This window comes from Protobothrops mucrosquamatus, unplaced genomic scaffold, assembly GCF_001527695.2.
Source record: "Protobothrops mucrosquamatus isolate PMUCROS unplaced genomic scaffold, P.Mucros_1.0 scaffold1793, whole genome shotgun sequence".
NCBI lineage: Eukaryota > Metazoa > Chordata > Lepidosauria > Squamata > Viperidae > Protobothrops > Protobothrops mucrosquamatus.
This window is the reverse complement of record NW_015387931.1, coordinates 36782-59097: the sequence shown is the minus strand read 5'-3', so window position 1 is coordinate 59097 and position 22316 is coordinate 36782. Positions and strand designations below refer to the sequence as shown.

Here is a 22316-nt window from a genome sequence, read left to right as displayed (position 1 = left end):
TGTTGAAAGTGTTGGGCCAACTGTGCTTGCTTAGAGGACAATTTTTTGGGGAGGGGGGGTTTCAGCGTCTCTACATTTTTGTGGTCATTCCAAACGTGGAAAGAGATTTTACTCCCTTTCAGAAAGTGTCACCAGGCGAGGAGGGCCCACATAACTGCATAGGCCTCTTTTTCCCACACTGCCCAATGTTGCTCAGTTTCTGTCAATTTTTTCATTGTGTAGACCAGGGCTTTTCAACCAGTGGTACGGGTACCACCTGTGGTACATTGGCACCTGGCAGGTGGTACGTGACCATCCTAGAAAAGGGGGAGGGAAATGAACTGAACCGATGGCAGCACCGCACAAGCCTGAGCAAGAGATGGCTGGAGCTGCAGGGCTGTCAAAGCTCAGTGGAAGCGCCAGGATCAGCGCCAGGCTCCAGCTGGAGCTCGGTGCTGATCCTGGTGCTTCTGCTGAGCCCAGAAGAAGCACCGATCAGCTGGAAAGCAGCACTGATCTTGGTGCTTCTGCTGAGCCCAGAAGAAGCGCCGATCAGCTGGAATGTTGCGGCATCTTCAGGGTCTTGTGATTTACATTCAGATGCTTGGCAACTGATTCATATTTACGACGGTCACAGTGTCCCAGGGTCATGTGAAGTGACCAAAACCTGCTGTAACTACCCAGCAGACGGGGGGAATAAAAACCAAACACTCCCCCACCCCACCCCCACTGCCAATCCTCAACAGAAATGCTCACAACAATGAAAACCTCGGACAGGAGGAAGAGCGTGGCCGGGTGGGCGGGCAGGTGCCTTGCTCGGCTGTGCTTGGGGGGGGCACTTCTTTCAGTGCCATTGTAATTTCGAACAGTCACTAAGCGAATTGTTGTAAGTCGAGAACTACCTGTGTTTTATCACTTTTTTCTTTTTTGGGTGGGGATCATCAAGTTTTTGACACCTTGCTAGGTGGCTTGTGGTACTCGGATGTTGCCATATCCTAAAAGTGGTACAATGGGTGAAAAGGTTGAAAAGCCCTGGTGTAGGCACAAGGTTGCAGTTGGCCCTTCTCATTCTCTTGGAGCAGTATGGCCCCCATGGCTAGGTTGCTGGCATCAGCTTGAATAACAAGTCTTTTCAGGCTCTGGATGCCTTAGCACTGGTTCAGTGGACAAAAGTCTTTTTAGCTTTTTGAATGAGGCTTGGTATTCCATAGTCCATTTTAGTGGCTGACAGCCCCTTTGTTTTCAGCAAGTTGTCGATGAGGAGGGCAATTTGCGCAAAGGATGGGATAAATTGCCTGTAAACATTTGCGAAGCCGAGGAAACTTTGCTGTTGCTTCCTGGTGCGAGGGGGTGCCCATTCTAGCATAGCTCACACTTTTTCCGGATCCATTTCCACCCCTTCGTGGGAAATCCAGTAGCCTAAGTAGTCAATTTTCTCTTTGTGAAATTCACACTTTGAAAGCTTAGCATACAGTTTGGCAGCACAGAGCTTTTTAGGACTGCTCTGACCAATTTTATGTGCTCAGCTTTCATATCAGTGTGAACATATTGTCAAGGTACACCTAAACCCCCATGTATAGGTCCTCATGGAGCACTTCATTTATCAGCTGCATGAACATTGCGGGGGTCCCATGCAGTCCAAAAGGGAGCACTTTGAATTGGAAGCACCCCAGGGGGTAGTTAAAAGCAGTCTTCCATTCATCTCCCTCCTTAATCCTGGCTCAGTAATAGGCTTCCCATAAGTACAGTTTAGAGAATATTTTGCCTTTTGAAAAGTGGGCCAGCATATCTTTCATGAGTGGGAGTGGGCACACATTTTCCACGCACACCGCATTCAGAACCGTATAATCAACGCAGAGATGAAGAGACCCATTTTTCTTCTCCTGGAACAGAACTGGGGCTGCCACCCAGGGTCTGGCCAGCTGAATGAAACCGCGGCCCAATTTTTTTCTGTGAATTTGTGTAGTTCGTCTAACTCCCTTGGAGTCATGGAATACAGCTTTGGCTTTGGCAACTTGGCCCCGGGGACATTTTTGATGCACAGTCCGTGGGTCAGTGAGGGGGGAGTTTATCCAAGCCCCCCTCACTAAACACCACGACCAGGTCATGGTATTCTTGGGGTATACCTTGCAGCAACTTGCGCCTCAAAGCCACTACTTCTCTGTGGGGTTCCTTCCTCGCTCCATGGCTGCTGTTGCCTAGGACTTGCTCCCTCTTTGGGAATTTCAGCAGTCCCTTTCTCCAATCCACCTGCGGGTTCCATTTTTTGAGCCAGGCGAGTCCTAATACAGGAGGCCATTCCATGCCAGGTGACACGATAAAAGTAAGAGTCTCAGAGTGGCTTCCCATGCTAGGTTTATGGGTTCAGTAGCAAAAGCGGCTGGGATGTCCCCTGCGACTGACCTGTCTAGTTGGCAAAAAGTGATTGGATTCTTTAACCTCCTCAGGCAGAGGAGTCTTCCAGTCTTCCTAGTAAGGTTGGGTTTATTAAGCACCTGGCGCACCCCAAGTCTAGTAGAGCCTTTAGGACCACTTTCTTCCCCAAGCTTGGGATTAACAGTTCCATGGGCATGGTCACTGGTGCGATTGGCCCACTTACCAGGGAGGGTCCCGGGTGTTCTTCCGATGGAGTCGGAGTTCTATTCCCCTGTTTTGAGCTGGGATGGAACTCAACGATCTTTGTGCTTTTCAGGACCGTGTCTTTTGGGCATTGTGAGGGCTTAACTGGTTTCCCCCTGGCATCCAGTCTCCCTTCTTCGCTGGAGTCTTGGCTCTGCAATCGGCCGCCCCGTGACCCTCCTTGCCACATTTGAAGCAGATGGTGGAACTGCCTGGGGCTTGGTAGCCTCCCTCTTCCACCTGGGCGGTGATCGTTTCAAACTCTGCTGGATCGGTACTGGTTTCGCACTTGGCCAATTTCAGCTTCTTCGGCCAGGATGCACCAGTCATGTAGGCGAGCTGGGGCCCCTCGGGTGATGCAGGCATGGTACTGGTCGTCACTCAGCCCATCTTTAAAACAGCTCATCAAGATGTCTTCTGGCCAGTTAAGGCGGCACACCAGGTCCCGGAACTCCTTGGTGTACTCAACTACCAGGCAGCAACCTTGCCTGACAGTCTTGATGTGGTCTCGGCCTTCTGATAGCGAGGGGGTCCTTGAACTGACGCCTCAGTGCAGTCATAAAGTGGTTGAATTTTCGGAGCTCTGAAGCATTGGCATTGTGCAAGGTCACCATCCCTCAGGTGGCCGCCCCTTCCAGGGCCAGGGTAACCACCCTGACTCTAGCCCCCTCACTAGGTATGTCCCGCCTGTATTCCTGTATGTAGGTGAGGATGTGGGCGAGGAAAAAATCCAGATGCTGGGGGCCCCCATTGAACTTGATGCCTGGGGGGGTGCCTTCCACTCCATCTGCTGGGCTCCACCACCGGCTCTTTGAACGTTCGTGCCACCCGGGGCCCTTCAAGGTGGGCTGGCTGGTGTAACCACCACGCTCTCCACTGATTCAGCAACGCCCGCAGCTGTTTCTGGGGTAGGGGTCTCACTCCATTAGCACACGGTTTCCTCTGGTTTTCGGTCTTCCTTCTCCACATGGCCTGGGGCCTCTCTCACCTTCAGGGTCTGGAAAGCTTCCATCATGAAGCACATGGCTTGCTTCATAAGACAATCAGCATGGTCTGATTCTTTCTTGAGCCCGCCATTGTGATAGAGCAGCTCTATCTTGCACCTCCAACCATGCTGTTGGCTGCCACAGGTAAGGGTAACCCCTTTGGTTCTCCCTTCCCAATCCTCCTCCTTTCCCACGCCAACTATCTCGGTTTGGTGAGGTCTTCCAGGGTGGCAGCTTCCTCCGTCCATTCAGCTAAGTCTTCGTCAGAGTGAGTCTTTGTGGAGGTCACCCCTCAGCACTTGGCTTCTTCATGCTCACTGCCCTGGTTGGACATCATGTGCACAGTCCACACAGTTGGGCTGGTGTCACTCCAGGTTGACCACTTTGCAGATCCTGCCTAATGTAAGGTCTTGCCTCAGCTATTCCCTCAAGGAAGCAGAACTCTAGAAACAAGCAGCATTTCAAAAGGAATTTTTATAGAGAGACAGTGAATGCAGAGAAAGCAGGCAGGATCTGAAAATCCCACACAAAAACGTTAGGTTAAAACCCACTCTTCAAAACCCCTCCCAACTGCCCAGTCCACAGGAAACTAATCCAGATGTTATGAGAACTCCGAGCTGAGAAGGTAATAAGAACTCATTCTCAGGCGCCTCGATCTTGTTTTCCTGGAGTTGAGACAAAACAGATGGCCCCAGGCTCATCCCTCCCCCCTCACATTCCCAGAAAGATACATCAAAGCAAAAGAGGAACAAAGCACAAATGGATACATCACAGGAAAACTCCAAGGTTCGCACCTCCTGCCAGAATGGCAGCATCCTGCTAGGAATCTATGGGGACCTGACATGTCATAGTGCTGTGTAACAGAGTTAATAAAACATGATTTCAATCTTGATAAAGAGATTATATTTTGATTCTGTTAGCCCTATTTGCCACAGTGTGTCAACCATTCCATTGGCATATGCAGCAAAAGAAGCTCCTGGGACATTATTTTTTACCAAGAGTATAACTTTACTAATAGATCCATACAGGCACAGAAGAAACGCAGCTAGCTCTGAGGTTTTTGTGTGAAAAACAGCATAGTTAATTTCCCCTTTTCCTCATTTGGGCCACCCATTGTCCATTATCCACCGATCCAACACATTCTTTTTATTTTGGGAAAACAGTCTGCATCTTCAGATGGTTCCCATCACTCGGCCTTGAAGTGTCAGGATTTTCTCAGGCTGTAAATGTTTCACATACATTCCTCATCTCCCTCTCATCTCCGAATACATTCCAAGCATTCCCCTCCTCTCTCCCTTTGTTTCTGTTGTCAAGTTGCGAGTAGAGGTACGTTTCAAGTCAGCCTTGACATGCCGACCCTCCAGAAGAAAGATACTGCTGAAAAAGACAGAACAAATGTACAAAATATTACACAACACAGTTTTCTACCCCAGCACTCTATCTGGGTCAGTTTGGATATTTGGCATGGAACTTGCTAATGAGTCTAGATCAGGGCTTTTCAACCAGTGGTACGGGTACCACCTGTGGTACATTGGCACCTGGCAGGTGGTACGTGACCATCCTAGAAAAGGGGGAGGGAAATGAACTGAACCGGTGGCAGCACCACACAAGCCTGAGCAAGAGATGGCTGGAGCTGCAGGGCTGTCAAAGCTCAGCGGAAGCGCCAGGATCAGCGCCAGGCTCCAGCTGGAGCTCGGCGCTGATCCTGGTGCTTCTGCTGAGCCGAGAAGAAGCACCGATCAGCTGGAAAGCAGCACTGATCTTGGTGCTTCTGCTGAGCCCAGAAGAAGCGCCGATCAGCTGGAATGTTGCGGCATCTTCAGGGTCTTGTGATTTACATTCAGATGCTTGGCAACTGATTCATATTTATGACGGTCACAGTGTCCCAGGGTCATGTGAAGTGACCAAAACCTGCTGCAACTACCCAGCAGACGGGGGGAATAAAAACCAAACACTCCCCCACCCCACCCCCACTGCCAATCCTCAACAGAAATGCTCACAACAATGAAAACCTCGGACAGGAGGAAGAGCGCGGCCGGGCGGGCGGGCAGGTGCCTTGCTCGGCTGTGCTTGGGGGGGCACTTCTTTCAGTGCCATTGTAACTTCGAACAGTCACTAAGCGAATTGTTGTAAGTCGAGAACTACCTGTGTTTATCACTTTTTTCTTTTTTGGGTGGGGATCATCAAGTTTTTGACACCTTGCTAGGTGGCTAGTGGTACTCGGATGTTGCCATATCCTAAAAGTGGTACAATGGGTGAAAAGGTTGAAAAGCCCTGGTCTAGATGCCCTAACATCCTTCACCGCCACCCACTCAGCATCTGCTAAAGGATACCCCTTCTGCAACACTAAATACTGCAACTTCCCTTTACATTTCCTGGAGTCAAGGATCTCCTTGATTTCAAAGTGCTCTCCTCTCACTAAATTTGGGGAGGGGATTGTTCAGTAGCAGGTCTTAATGCTGAGCTATGGGAACCCAGTAAGATACCTCATGCTTCCCCCTTCCTTCCTGCCGCACTGGACTCCCTTGAAAAGATCTGTTTCCGCTGTGGTTCCTGCTGCTGCCTAAATCTGAGGCCAGGAGATGCTTCTGCGTACCTCCGGAGGCCGGATTGGGGCATCAGAGGCCTTTCCAGGCCTCTGCTGCCCGGATCTGAGGCCGGGGGACGCTTCCGCGGCCTTCCGGTGGCCTGTTTCCAGGCAACAGCAGCCTGGAGAAGGCCTCCAGTGCCTGGATCGGGCTGCCAGAGGGCCGCAGAGGCGTCCCCCGGCCTCAGATCCAGGTGGTAGCAGTCTGAAAAAGGTCTCCGGCACCCGGATCATACCACAGAGGCCACAGAAGCGTCCCCCGGTCTCAGATCTGTGCCACTGAAACAATTCGTCTCTTGTCAAGGCATCCCTCAATAGCTGCACTAGGTCTTTGGTTGATTGCAGGGGCGACTCCCTCTGCTGCCTCATGAGGGCTAGTGCCACGAATTGTGGGGATGGGATGATGGAGTAAAGACTTCCTCTCGCGCACTGTTGTATTGGGACATTTGGGAGAGAGCATCCACCAAAAGGTTTTTCTCTCCAGGTAGGTAGCAGAGGTTAAAGTTGAAGTACTGCACTCACTGCATCTGCTTAGAGGATAACTTCTGAGGAGTCTTCAATGCTTCCAAGTTCTTGTGGTCTGTCCACACTTCAAATGGAATTTTACTGCCTTCTAGGAACTGCCTCCAGGTTAAGAGAGCCCATCAGACCGCATAAGCTTCCTTCTTCCAAATAGCCCACTGCCTCTCAGTCTTAGAAAGCTTGCGGGACATATAGGCGCAGGGCTGCAGTTCCCTCTTAGCATTTTTCTGGAGTAGAATTGCACCCACAGACACATCACTGGCATCTGCCTGTGTCACAAATGGCTCGTCCGGGTCATGGTGCTTTAAGACCGGCTCCGTTACAAAGTGCTTTAGCTTCTCGAAGGCAGCTCGGCACTTGAGGGACCAATTCAGAGGTTGGCCAGGCTTCGGCTTTGCTCCCCCCTCCCATTTTCAGCAAGTTGGTAATCAGCAGGGATATCTGGGCAAACTCAGGGACGAATTGGTGGTAGAAATTCACAAAACCAAGGAAACTGTGACTATGTCTTGGTTTGAGGGGATTCCCACTCTAATATTGCCTTCACTTTGCTGGGGTCCATTTCCACTCCCTCTTTTGAGATTTGATACCTTATAGTCTAGGCTGGTTTTGTGAAAATCACACTTAGACGTAGAGCTGAGCTTTTTGTAATTTTTCAAGCATTGCTCTGACCAGTTTCACATGTGTATATCAATATATTGTCCAGGTACACAAACACCCCTTTATACAGGTGCTCATGCAGAACTTGGTTTATTAGTTGCATGACTATGGGAGACGCTCAATGCAGACCAAACGGCATCATCTGAAACCTATATCAGCCCAGGGGCAATTAAGCACCATTTTCTACTCATCCCCCTCCTTTATCCTCATTCAGTAGTACACCTCTCTCAAATCCAGTTTAGTGAAAATCCTCCCTTTGGCCAGATAGTTTAACATTTCCATCATAAGAGGGATGGGGTACATATTTTCCACGCAAATACTGTTTACGCCTTTATAGTCCATGTACAGCCTAAGGGACCCATCCTTCTTCTTTAAGAGCATGGGGTAACCGTCCTCAACTTTGCTGGCTGAATAACCCCCCAGCCAGATTCTTGTTTATAAACACCTAGAGCTCTTCCATCTCTCTGGATGTCATCAAATACATTTTTTATTTAGGTAACTTGGCCCCTGGCATGATTTTAATTCTGCAGTCTGTGGGGTGAGAGCATTTCTGATTCTTTTTCACTAAAGTCCTCTGCTAGGTCACGGTATTCTTGTGGAATCAGTGGCTCTAGTTCACCACCTCCCATTAATGTATTTGCTGTTTCCACTTTCACTCTTCTAGCTGCAGATGCGTGGCTGGCTCTTTTTTATATATATATATATATAATATTTTATTAATTTATTATTTTTACAAAATCATAAGTGCTTAGTAAACAACATGTTGTCTGGGTCTATTTTTTACTTAATAATACACATTGAATTCCTAATCTCTACCCCTTTTTTCTGGCCAGTGATAAAACTACATCCCCTATTTGAAATTATTTATGTCTTCTTTTTCTTTATCCTTCAGTATCGATTTGTCCATTTCTATACAATCCAGTGTTTTCTTGGTCCTCTCTTCTTCAGGTAATGTTTCTTCATTTTTTCAGCACTAAGTAAATACAATTCTTACTACTATTAATACATGCAACATTCTCATCATATTTTTCTAATATTGTACCTAATAAAAATCGTTCTAGTTTATAACATCTTTTCTATCCAACTCATATCTCAATTATATTTGTAATTGAGGGCACCCTATTGAACCAATACCCTGTTCCACCACTATATGTCCTTAGATATCCATTTTCCAGCACTTAAAGCAGGGGTCTTCAAACTTGGCTTTTTTATGACTTGTGGACTTCAACTCCCAGAATTCCTTAGCCGGCGTGTCTGACTTCAAGCGAAGAATTATTTCAGCTTTAAAGTTTCTTAAACTTCACCCCAATATTCTTTCAAAAAGAAAAATCTTAACAGTTTTCTCAGTTCTCAAGTTTGTTAAAGCTATGTCTTTATATTACTTCCACTTTAATATTATGTACTTCTCTTTTTCTGTCCCCCCAAAAGAATTAAGCTGCCACTTTTGTTTCTCTGGAAGGGGGGGCAAAAATCCCCTTCCTTCTCGCATTGGGGACTTTCTTACTTTTTGTAAATTTGTCTTTTCCAGGGAATCAAGTATCAAAGTAGTAGAGAAAGAATCAGTATTCTCACCCAGTTCCAAACACGCTGTTTATGATCTGCTGATTAGTGCTTTCTTTTTTCAGTTGTCAGTAGCTTGGGCTAGTCACAGAAATGTAGCCAGTCTTTCCCCTGCCAGTTTGGAGGGCTTTCCTCGGATCAAACAGATCAACTGCCGTCTTTCCGTGATCGACGAGGGTCCCCTCCTTCTTCATCGCCTCTCCGGGGCGACTTTAGACCCCTTTAGAGCTCCCTGGCAGAGCGAAATCAGCCATGGGAAGCGGGAGCTCGCATCCCCTCTGCTGCATCACTAGGACGCAAACCAGAAGTCCCACGCATGGCTGGCTCTTAATACTTTCACTAGCCCCTGCTGGTTGGAAGCTTCCCTTTGCACCTGCCATTTGTCTCTGTCCAAATTCATAGCCAGGTTCCACTTTTTTCACCATGTTAACTCTAGGACCATGAGCTTGGTCATCCTGGGGACTACAATGAGATGAATAGTCTCTATGTGGGCCCCAGCTTTGAGCTTTACTGGCTCGGTCAGGCAGATTTTTGGCACTCCGCCCATTATTGAGCCATCCAACTGGGAAAATGCCATGGGCTGTCTCAGCTTTCTCAGTTTCTTCCCTAGTTTCTCTACCACCTCGGGGCTAATCATACACCTCATGCACCCCGAGTCGAATAGGGCCATTAGAACCCCCTTTAACCCTGAGGACACCACTCTGGCCATCATGGGGATGATGGTGCCACTTACTGTCAGTTTGTCTTCTCCTTCGCTGTCACTCTTGTAGAAGACTGGGCCCACTCTGGTGGGTTTAGAGTTCCATCCTCTCTCTTTTGGCTTCTTGGGTCTGTTTCTTTCTTCAGCTGGCTTGGAGGTGGGAGAGGGGAGGCCAGTCTCTCAAGTGGCTAGCCAGGCTGCGGAAGTCTTGGATGTACTCCATCACCGGCCGCTTGCCTTGCTTCAGGTACGGATGCGGGCTTTTGCCCATCAAGCTGCCATGGGGTCTTCAAATCACTCTTGCACAGTCTGCATGAAGGCATCCAGGTCATTCAACTCCGAAGTCTTCTCATTATGTAGGGACACCAGCCATCCTGAAGCGCTCCATTCCAAGTTAGATACGACATGAACCCAGGTTGCATCATCTGGATACATCTCTCCGTAACACTCCATATGGTGCCATACTTGGGCCAGGAAGTGGGCCAGATTGTCTGGGTCCCATCAAAGCGGACCATTGGGGGGTAGCGACCACTCCTCTTGCACCAGGACATATCCCAGTGGCAGCCCTGCCACCAGCACCAGTGCAGAGACTCCAGCTGCTGCTGGAGCCACCAGAACCACTTGCTGCCATGCCGGGGGTAGGGTAACAGGTCCAGCTGCCATTGCTCCCTGCGCCAAGATCCCAGCCATGCCGGTCGGGATGGGCAGTTGGCTGTAGGAGATGGAGCAGTGGCGTAGTCGACACCGCTAGTGACTTGAGTCCTCCTGTCCTGGTTACTGCCACTGTGGCCCTAGGTTACATGGCTGCCCAGATCTCCAAGCTGCCAAACTTCTCCCTCAGCTGCTCCATCGATGTGCTACAAGTGGCAATTGGGAGCTTCCATTTAGTAGGCTCGTCCCACTCGACTGGCCATCTCATTTTCCACCTGCTCCCTTGGATCACATTGACTCCCAAGGAGACTAAAAGCTTTTTGGCATCTGCCACCTTGTCCACGTTCATCACCCAGCAAGTCTTGGGACTTGGTATCAGGTGTCCCTCGCTCGCTCTCTCGTACTTATTGTTGCCAGAGCCTCTCAGGCTGGGATTTCTCCCGACTTCTTCTCTGATTCTGCCGACATCTTGGGGTTGTTGGCCTCCCAGTGGGGTCCAGGTAGGCTACTGTTGGAGAGTTAGCTTAATGTCAATTGTCCCGTTGGCATATGCAGCAAAAAAAAAAACCCTGGGACATTATTTTACCAAGAGTATAACTTTACTGATAGATCCATACAGGCACAGGCATAGTTAATTTCCCCTTTTCCCCATTTGTGCCACCCATTGTCCACCAATCCAACATGTTCTTTTTACTTTGGGAAAACAGTCTGTGCCTTCCGAAGGTTCCCATTGAACAGCCTTGAAGTGTCAGGATTTTTTTAGGCTGCAAACGTGTTTCACATAAATTTCTCACCTCCCTCATAGCTCCCAATACATTCTAAGCATTCCCCTCCCCCCACCCTTTGTTTCTGTTGTCAAGTTGCAAGTAGAGGTGTGTTACGAGTCAGTCTTGACACAGTGAAAATATTACTCTACTAATCACGAGATATCATTTGATTGCAAGCTAAACAATGACTGAACTCCTTAACTTTGTAATTGTATTTTCTAGAAATGTGTAACAAATATTTTAATGATCAAAAATTTTCAAAACAAGAGTTTTAACATTTTTATATCATTGTAAAAGAATTTATAGAGATCTTAAAACTAATTTCTCATCTAATTAAAAGTAAACTCCTTCCTTGAATGGTATTTCCTTGGTTGCATAACTGCTCTAGTTAACTCTGATTACATAAAATGTTGCTTCTTTTAGAGTTATAATGGGAATTGCTTAACAAAAACAGGAAAGCCCCATAGGGGTGCGATTATTTTGCCCCACTTAGATGCACTGACTGTTGATTCAGGAAAAACATTTTTTTTAATTTTTTTTGCAAAAGCTGATAGTTCCAAAGCATATTGATATCTGTCCTGATTCATAAACAGAATGCATAATTTTGATTTATATATAATCAGGTCTTGTTTTTCTTAAAGTATCTTAGCTCTGGTCCAATATGTTATTTGAATCTGAATGAATAACTTGTACTTAAGAAACCATTATTGCAGAATTGTTTTATACTGTTCTGGTTGTATTTCACACTTTAGACCCAGAATTGGAGATACAAAAGTCATGAACCTTGTATTATTTCAATGCATACCATATATTATATACATTGTATATGTATATATGTGTGTGTGTGTATAATGTGTATGTATGTGTGTATACAAATAATATATGTGTGTGTGTGTATGTGTGTACACACACACACACACACACACACACCACTATATATAGTCCAAAGACTGGTTGATTTGGTTTTTCATCTCCTGTGCATTTGTCGGCTAATAATATTAATTCATGGTTAACATTAAGACATATTTTTCATTTTCATTTTAAGAGCATTTTGTCAGACAGATTATAGCATACTTTAATTGTTCCAAGTATGACCAGTGCTTTAAGAAAAAGATGGGAGAAGACAAACTTCTACATTCTACATTCCAAAGAAGTAGACAGTGTATTTTTAATTTATTATCAGAAGTATTTTTTTCCTCCATGTATTGGCTGCATGGAGCTTCAGTAGTGATTTTTTTCATGGATAGGATCCCTGTAATGAACTTGATCTGAACAAAACAAAGTTGAGGGTATTCTTGCAGGTCGTGCTAATTTTTTTAGTGTTATTTAAAAAAATCATATGACAAACATGAGACTGGTATAAAATAGGAATTGTTCTTTTTGGTAATTATTGCATTTCTGGCTCTCTCATAGGTGGAGATTCATTACAGCTTGACACGCTTTTAGACTGGTGGAGAGACAAGAATGGCTCCTTTTGTTCACGGCTTATTATAGTCTTAGACTGTGAGAATGCTCAGCCTTGGGTTAAAGAAGTCAGAAAAGTCAGTGACTTGTATATCGCAGTGCAAGGAGCAGAACTGGCTAAAGTAGTAGACATAGAAGAATCAGACCCTCCCCATCTTGGTGATTTCACCCAAGATTGGGTTGAATACAATTGTAATTCTAATCACAATATCAGCTGGCTTGAAAAGGGGCGTACTGTGAAAGCTGTGTATGGAGTGTCAAAAGGGTGGAGTGACTACACTTTACATTTGCCAACTGAAAATGATGTTGCCAAGCACTGGATGATGTATTTTCCCCGCATCACATACCCATTGGTTCATCTTGCAAGCTGGTTTTGTGGGCTTAATCTCTTCTGGATTTGCAAAATTTGTTTTAGGTGCTTAAAACGATTAAAAATGAGTTGGTTTCTTCCTACAGTATTGGATACAGGACAAGGCTTTAAACTCATCAGATCTTAACCTAAGAACCAGAAATGAGAGCTCTTACAACTTGAAACAGGATTGACTTATAATTTTTTATTTGTTACATTTTACTTTTTGAAGAAATGTTGTTACCTATGTAGCCATACTCCTTTTTGTATTTTCTTGAGCAAATGCAAGATTTCAGAAAAATAAGAAACTCCATTTGAAAACAAAAACAGCATAGATGTTAAGTGAAATTTGTAACCAAATTGGATTTGAATTCCATAAGAGCCATTAAATGTGACCATGGATTTGAGAGACAGCTTTGTGTGCTTTTTGCATTGCAGCTGTCTGATATAAATTTGTCAAATTTCACACTTACTAAACACTCTGTTCTACACATTCCATAGGGCAAATATATCTGTTTCAATCCTAGGTCACTGGAAGAGAGATTATTGAATTGTGATCACCTTTTGTTTTGAAGGGTTTCAAAACATAAAGCAGCAAAGAACTAAAATAAATCAAGTTATGCCAGCTAGATAGCTGTAATTTAATTCATGTTGGCACTTTAATTGAACTAAAATGAATGTTTTGTCTTGGAAATGATGCTGAAATTAATTTTTGAATATTTCAAGCCTTAATTAACACATCATAAATAAACTCAGCAAAGCTAAACTCAACAAGGTTAAACTGATATTTTTCTCTGATTTTCAGTGGAGAAAGCAAAGCATCTTTTTATTATATTTTTTCTTCACACTGAAACACATTGATTTTAGTTTAAAAAATACATTCTTAAGCTGCAGAATCTTTTTCTTTGTAACTTTTTCTTTGAGTAGTAACTAAAATGCATATATGAAAAAACAAGGTATCTTCAGTTCATTTTTTTTGCTGGTCAATTTTTAGTTGTAACTATTCACTGAATATTAATGATTCATGCAACAGTTTTAGAACTATAAAATTAAGATAAAGTATCCCCACAAACCCATTTAATGTTTCTAATTATGGGAGTTAAATGGCTTATTTTCACCTCTCTTTTACCTTATAAAATGTACAGCACAATGAAAGCATATAGACTAAGATAAAGCTGGCATTATCTGGAAATAATATGATATAATCTGCATTCTTACTTTAACTTTTTAAATGGAAATCTGTTTTGTAATTATTGATTACAGTGTTTTACTTCATACTTTTGTCAAGCACTATAAAAATAGATTCGCAGTGCATTAAGTGCCACTCCTATATTTATCCAAATTACTATCAGTTACTACAGAATTTTAATTTAAAATGTGCATTAATAGTAACAATACAGCTAAAACCTTACTAATTGTACTTTTCTTACTTAAGCTATTTTTCTGTTTAACAGTTCATAGTTTGACAGATTCAGGAACTGGGAAAAATTCTTTCTCTTGCCTATTCCACTCAACAGCAATGGTCTGCAAAGACCAAGGCCCCTAAAGAAACCACTTGCCAAGAGACAACATTTAGAGTTATAAATAAGATTAACTCCATGTTTTTTGGCCAATAATAACAAATTAAGCATTCTATGATGATTGAATCAAGATGAGAGTCTAACTAAAAATCAGGATTTTTTTTCTAAAACAAGTTCTGTGCATCCTTTGCCAAGAGATGCCAGAATGAAAATAACCCAGTTATTAAATAACCCATGTTTTATAAATAATATGAGAGAGGTAATTAGGCCTAAATGAGATCAGAGTACTTTTGTCCTAAAGTGCAGTTTCAGCCAAAAAAAAATATCAGTTTTAATTTCAAGTTTTCAGGACTCATTAAACACTAGGTGAAGCAGGAGAAAAACATTCCTTGAAAGTGGTTTCTGAAACTAGCTATTATTTAAAATATTGTTTTAGAATTTAGTATTCTTGTGCTTAATGAGTTAATTATTTTAACTCATTACATTACATTTACAAAGATGTTGAGACTCTAGAAAGAGTACAGAGAAGAGCAACAAGGATGATTAGGGGACTGGAGGCTAAAATATATAAAGAACGGTTGCTGGAATTGGGTATATAATGAAGAGAAGGACTAGGGGTGACATGATAGCAGTGTTCCAATATCTCAGGTGTTGCCACAACGAAGAGGGAGTCACGCTATTCTCCAAAGCATCTGAGGGCAGGACAAGAAGCAATGAATGGAAAATAATCAAAGAAAGAAGCAACCTAGAACTAAGGAGAAATTTCCTGACAGTTAGAACAATTAATCAATGGAACAACCTGCTTCCAGAAGTTGTGAATGCTCCATCACTGGAAGTTTTTAAGAAGAGACTGGACAACCATTTGTCTGAAATGGTATAGGGCAGGGGTGTCAAACTCACAACGTCACGTGACGTATCGTGACTTTTTTTCCATTGCCGGCAATGGGGTGGGCGCGGTTTCGCATCCGGCCTGCAGGCCAGCAGTTTGACACCCCTGGTATAGGTTTCCTGCTGGAGCAGGGGGTTGGACTAGAAGACCTCCAAGGTCCCTTCCAATTCTATTATTATTATTATTATTATTATTATTATTATTATTATTATTATTTCATTTGTTCTCCTTTTTGTACACATTTCCTATAACATGCAAGTACTGATACATCCAAGTAATTTGGATCTAGGTGGAAAGTATATTAATTATATCTACAAAAGTACTAAGCCATTTTCTTGATTATATAGCTGCATTCTTTTCTCAGCATTGTTTTATGTGGATTATTTGAGGTTTTAGTATGCTAAAATTGATTAAGAATTTAAGACTGAATTTACTGTCAGCAATGAATAACAATTTTCTTGAAAAAAATCCTTGTTAATCAGTTTTTTTGAACTTATACTATAAAAGTATTGTTTATATATGTATGACTTGTTTGTATATTTTTACATTTTTGTCTCATTCTATATTCAGCTATTTAATTTTGTTATTTTTTGTTAAACTTAATTGGATTTTATAGAAATGACAAATTAATTTTCTCCATCTTTCGGGGAGCATGCACTAGGCAAAAGGAGATGTAATAATTTCTTGGTTATTTTCTTTTAATGAGATGTAGCCCTTTCACTTCATAAAATTTTCTTTAGTAAAACAGCACCCGTAGTTAAGAATTGTTCTAAAATCTAGTCAAATCTGTTTCTCTGTCAGTGGATTCAATTTTATCATTTGGGATGAGAAAACCTATATAAAATTAATACAGGTAATCCCCGAGTTACAAGCGTTCACTTAGCGCTCATTCGAAGTTACGCGATAAGTGCCCCCTAGTGTTTACAAGCAAGTCCCAAAATTACGAATGTTGCAGCACCGCGGCAGTTGTTCGCCTTTATGAACAACTGCAGAAGCTCTGCAACATTAACCCTATCCCCCCCGTGTTCCCCACAACTGCTTCCCCCTCCTATTCTGCCATGCCAGATTCACCTTGCAAAATCCTCTCTGATGCAATTTCTTTGCCTTTGAAGGAGAGGAGAGGAGAGTCGATGGAAGTTCCCAGGTGCTGTAATATCGCACGAGTTCAGGCACCCATCCCTCTTACAGAAAATGGGTGCCTGAACTCTTGTGAAATCATGGACCCCAGAAACTTTGATTTTCAGGATAAAAGTGTTTGCGATACCACCGCCAGAACACTTTTTAGCTTTGCCTGCCTGCAAATGGGGCGCTTGGGAATGGAGCAAAACGCTTCATTTCAAAGCACCCCATTTGTAGCCATACAGAGCTTCCACTCTCCCCAAGGTCTCCATCCGGCTAAAAAGTGTTTGAGCACCTATGGAGAGCTTTGAAACAGAGCAGAATTGAGCATTCCAAACTGCCCCGTTTGCAGCCCAATGGAGCTTCCAGTCTCCCCAAGGTCTTCGGCTAAAAGTATTTGAGTGCCTATAGAGTGCTTTGAAACAGAGCAGAATGGAACATTTCAAAGTGCCCCATTTGCAGCCAGATGGAGTTTCCAGTCTCCCTAAGGTCTCCATCCAGCTAAAAAGTGTTTGAACACCTATGGAGCACTTTGAATTGCTGCAAAACAGAGCGTCTCAAAGCACCCCATTTGCAGCCAGACAGAGCTTCCGGTCTCACCAAGGTCTCCATCTGGGTAAAAAGTGTTCCGGCAGTGGCAGAAAGGTATTGGGTGGGGAGCAGGAGACAGACACTGCAAACATTTTTCACCCCCAAAATCAGTTTCTGGGGTCCATGTTCTTGCAAGAGTTCAGGCACCCATTCTCTGCAAAAGAGGATCAGTGCCTGAACTTGCGCGATTTTACAGCACCCAGCAGTTTCCATTGACTCTTAAAGGCAGAAACCACCGCAGAGAAGATTTTTGCAAGGTGAATCTGGCACGGCAGGAAGGGCAGGGGGAAGCATTAGGTTTCTTGTGGGTCGGGCAGGCCTTGGAGGCCTGTTCCATCACTAGCCCCCCCCCCATGGCCTTCCCTACACTGAGATACCTTGTGTGCACTTAATGAACTGCGCATTCACCAACGCATTCAATTAGCAAATGCGTGGGCGAAGGCCGGGAGTGATCTCTTTCAAGATATGAGATTCACTCCCATGAATTCTCAAGTTACGAATGGAATAGGCAGGCTCCATTAGATTCGTAACTCAGTTATCTGTAACTGAATTTTTGCCATTAATTTAAGGTGATTTTGTACCTGCCTTTAATTTCTCTGTATTTCTTACTATAACGTTTAACCATATGGAAAATATTTTTAAATCAGCCAATGAATAATCAACTTTTCTTAAAACCTTAGCTGGGTTTTGAATACAAACTTGATTCAGTCATTATTATGTTTATTAAATTCAGAATTGCAATTAAGCATCTTAATATATATGTTTATACAGTTTCATTGAATAACATTTAGTGCAAGATTCAGCATACTCAGAATATTCAGAATGAGAACAAAACACTAGAATGTTACAATGTTCAGGGCATTAATAATGTTTTGGCAAAATATAATTTTCTCACCGTGAATCTGACAAAAAAAAGTTAGTGGAAATGCAGTAAATTAATTGTAGAGTGTCTGAATTTTAGAGCAAATTCTTAGATGAGAGAAACTCATCTCTTTCTTGTTTTCAAGTACCTTTCTTCTGTTAGGAATCAGGAGAAACTCATTCCTATATTGGAAAATATCAGAAATAAGGAATTGCAATTTAATAGGTGGATCTTTTTGAACTGTACTATACAAGATAGAAAGCAGCTGCCTGAATAGAATATTGGTGCTGGAGAAATATTATTCCTATTTTGGTTATAAACAGAAAAAACTAGGTACTGGAAAATAAATTTTTTAAAAGAAAATCATAACATGATTTTTTAAAATCCATTCAGTGCAATAATTATTGGAAGTCCTATGCTTAGAAAATATGTCATATAAACTAAAACTATAAATTACAAACCTCCATCAGCATAACTTACTACATTAATTAAAACTAGTCCAGTAGCACTTTTTCCAACTAATACATTTTATTAAAAAGCCAAATTTGTAGCCAGCAAAAGTGTATGCTTCTTTAAAAACGTGTTAGTCAAAAAAGGGGCCAACAGACATTTTCTGTTGTTGTTTTTTTGCCACCATAGACAACACAATTTTTCTGCAATGCCTCTAGAACACAAAACCAATCATAAGTCCCAAGAAAACAAATCGAACAATGAGGGAGGGAGTGATGAGAGAAAAAAACTCAAACAAAAAGTAGAAGATGCAGGAAACATACCCATGGACAGGCATAAAAATCTTAAATGCTTATGTACAAATGCTAAAAGCTTGGGGAACAAACAGGATGAACTAGAAGAATAGTACACGAGGGTAGGTATGATATAATTGCCATTACAGAAGCCTGGTGGGATAAAATCCATGACTGGAATGTACTGATGGATACAAATTTTCAAAAGAAACATCTACAAAAACAGGAGGTGGAATTGCACTACATGTAAGAGATCATTACATATCTACAGAAATGCACATGATCAAAGATAAAGTCCCTCTAGAATCCATATGAGTCAATATAAAAGGAAAAAAGAGTGATATTGCTTAGGGGTATGTTACAGGCCAACCAACCAATCCGAAGAAATATATGACATTTTGCCAACCAGTTAACAAATGTATGTAGGAAGCATACCACAGTAGTAATGGGAGACGTCAACTAACCAGATATCAACTGGGAGACAAACTCTGCAGTGAGTGGGAGACCAAACAGATTCCTAACCAACCTAGCTGACAACTTTGTCACCAAAGGTGGAGGAGGGAACTAGACATAAAGCTATACTGGACTTAATCCTTACAAATAGAGAAGAAGTGATAGAGGGAATTGAAATTGCCGGAATCTTGGGGGTAAGTGACCACGTCATATTGGAATTTTATATAATGCAAACACTAGCAATAGAAAACAATCCAACCAATGTTTTAAACTTCAAAAGGGCCAACTTTAACAAACTCAGAGAGAACCTAGGAAAGATCCCTTGAATACAAATCCTAAAAAGGAAAACCACCCAAGAAGCGTGGGAAATCCTGAAAAATGCAATCACAAAAGCCCATATCAGCACAATACCATTGAGAAAGAAAAACAAATCCAAGAAAAAACCAGCATAGCTGCACAAAGATCTCTCTAACTGAAAGACAAAAAGGACAAATACAAAAAACGGAAAGGGGGGCACATAACCAAGGCTGATTATCAGCAAACAGCCAAAACATGCAAAGATGAAGTCAGGAAAGCAAAGGCTCAGAATGAACAAAGACTTGCAACAGAAATCAAGGTTAATAAAAAAAGTTTTTTCAACATACTATTTCAACAAGAAATAAGTCAAGGAAACTGTAGGCCCATTAAAGAGAGAAAATGGCAAAGAAATTACAGGCAATAGGGAGAAAGCAGAGCTGCTTAACTCATACTTTGCGTCAGTCTTGCACCCAGTTTTGGTCACCACATTATAAAAAAGATGTTGAGACTTTGGAAAAAGTGCAAAGAAGAGCAACTAAGATGATTAAAGGCCTAGAGACTAAAACATATGAAGACCAGTTGCAGTTTGGGTTTGGCTAGTCTAGAGAAAAGAAGGATTAGGAGGGATATGATAGCAATATTCCAGTATTTGAGGGGCTGCCACAAAGAGAAGGGGGTCAACTAATTTTCCAAAGCACCAGATGGCAGAAGAAGAAACAATGGTTGGAAACTAATCAAGGAGAGAAGCAACCTGGAATTAAAGAGACACTTCCTAACAATGAGGACAATAAACCAGTGGAACAGCTTGCCATCAGAAGTTGTGGGTGCTTCATTACTGGAGGTTTTTAAGAAGAGATTGGACAGTTACTTGTCTGAAATGATATAGGGTTTTCTGCTTGAGCAGGGGGTTGGACTAGAACAGGGGTCCCCAACCCCCCGGTCCATGGACCAGTACCAGGCCACAGCATACCAGCAACCGGGCCACACAAACAAGCAAAGCCCCATCCGCAAGATGCAGGCAACATCCATCCACAAGATGACCCTCTCTCCATGCAACCAGTCCCTGGTGCCCAAAAGTTTGGAGACCTCTGGACTAGAAGACCTCCAAAGTCCTTTTCAGCTTTATTCTGATTGATTGCTAATATGCACTCTATAAGATGTATATGAAAGAAGTAGTATCAATTCAAGAAACAAGAATTAAACCACTAATTGTCACTATCATTTCAAAAGAGAAGTCTTGAAATAATTAGAAATGTCTCAGATCTATTCTTCCATGTAGTGATTTATTTCGGTTCATGATTATATAGCTTCTTCGTGTGTCTCGTTGCATTGTGAGAAGCAATAAGATGCACATGATGTAAATATATTATTATAAAAAGGTTTGCTGTCAACACAGATTGCATTCTGTTTCTGTGTTAATATAATTGACTAATACTTGATGATGCTGATTGTTCCTTTTATTGTAAACAAGTTTCTTCATGCCCACAAACAGCTGTTTATACCTTATGAATTTATACCTTTATTATGTTGACATTACATTGTGAAAGAGCACTGCACAAATCCTAAGAATTCTTCTTAACATCTGGCAAAAAGAAAACATTTTAAGGAACAAAATTATAATTCTAATATATTCTGAAACTGTCAAAGGAATTTTAGTAGATTTACTTTTTTAGAATTTCATCTATTCTTTTTAACCTTCACTAAAAATACTAGAAAGAAGATAGAGTAGAGTCAGGGGTAGAGTCAGGGAGATTGAATGGAGCTGAGCATTTACTAGCCGGATGCCCTTCCTGATCCCTACGCGGAAATTGCAGCAGATATTTTCTCGTTGCATCCTGATAGGGAAACATCTGTGGCTGACTAGGATTGAACTCTCAACCTTATGAGTGGGAGGCAAGCATCTTCACCACTAGCCCATCACACCACTCAATAATCTTTCTAGATAATTGACCCAATTTTATTTTAAAAAAGAAATTGCAGAATCTTTTCAATATCATTTTTAGCTTCATAAATAATCGTCTTCATCTCTCTTTGAAAAACAGCTATTCCAATTCCATCTTTCCCCTCCCAACATATATTATACACAAAGGAATTTGAAACCCTTGTTAAGTGTTCATGCATTATGAAAACACAGATCTCAGGAATCCAGACATTGCACTAGAGGAGCGAGCTAGTGATTTATACATTGACAATGCCTATTTCAAAGGAATGATAGCCAGTATCAATTCAAGAGATTCCTTTTACATTCCTTCACTGGACTTACATTCTACACATTCTTGTTCTATACTATACCTTTCTTTACCCCAAGTGACCATCTTACCATGAAAGTCGATTCATTCTTCACAAAACCCAGTCTACTGGCTTTGATGGTTTCTTTGAATATTTCCTGGTTCCATTTGCTTCGTAGGTCTTTGGTTCTTCATCTTCTACGGAGAACAGACATTTGGTCTAGTCAGCAGATTTTTATATCTAAGCATCCTTTGAACAATCTCAAAATTAATTGATTTCTATATTTGTTTCAAAATAAGTGTTCTTATATGCTGGATTAACTGTACATAAATTTCAGTTTGCCTTTTGATATATGGATTCCCGCCATGTGCTGATAATGTATGATGTATAATTATGTATAATAAATGTGGCGCACATTTTTGTGTTCCTTCTGCAAGGTCTAACTAGTTAACATTATAAGACAAACTCTGCAAATTATTTTAAAGTTGATCATAACAATAGGAAGAGAATAAGAAGGAAGAGCCAAAGAAACAATCATAATATTGCTACATTATGAAAGATTTTTTTTAAAAAAGTTATAAGAAAAAATAATTACCAAATCCCCATGTTAATGATGAACTCAAGTCTTTCTTCCCTAAGCACAGATTCGGATATAAAAAAAGAGTAAATGTTAATGATGTATTAGCAAAGCAATGACAAATAAAATAACACATTTATATTTATTTATGAAATAACTTTATATATTACACCTTTCAAATTAGCATGTGCCCAG

General features: G+C 42.2%; 1 protein-coding gene and 1 long non-coding RNA gene across 2 annotated transcripts in view; one reads left to right on the top strand and one right to left on the bottom strand.

Annotated features, from left to right (window-relative positions):
• TMEM168 (transmembrane protein 168) overlaps window positions 1-14688 on the top strand; it is a 21717-nt gene extending 7029 nt beyond the window's left edge. Inside the window, exon 4 of the mRNA XM_015823182.1 lies at window positions 12442-14688. Within this exon, the coding sequence (XP_015678668.1) occupies window positions 12442-12989 (548 nt within the window). The 3' untranslated portion in view covers window positions 12990-14688. The remainder of the gene's footprint in view (window positions 1-12441) is intronic.
• Window positions 4589-22316, bottom strand: LOC107293991. The gene is made up of 3 exons (XR_001549038.1): window positions 22140-22316; window positions 21636-21741; window positions 4589-4961 (listed from the first exon to the last, which is right to left on the bottom strand). It is a non-coding gene; the product is annotated as an uncharacterized LOC107293991 (long non-coding RNA).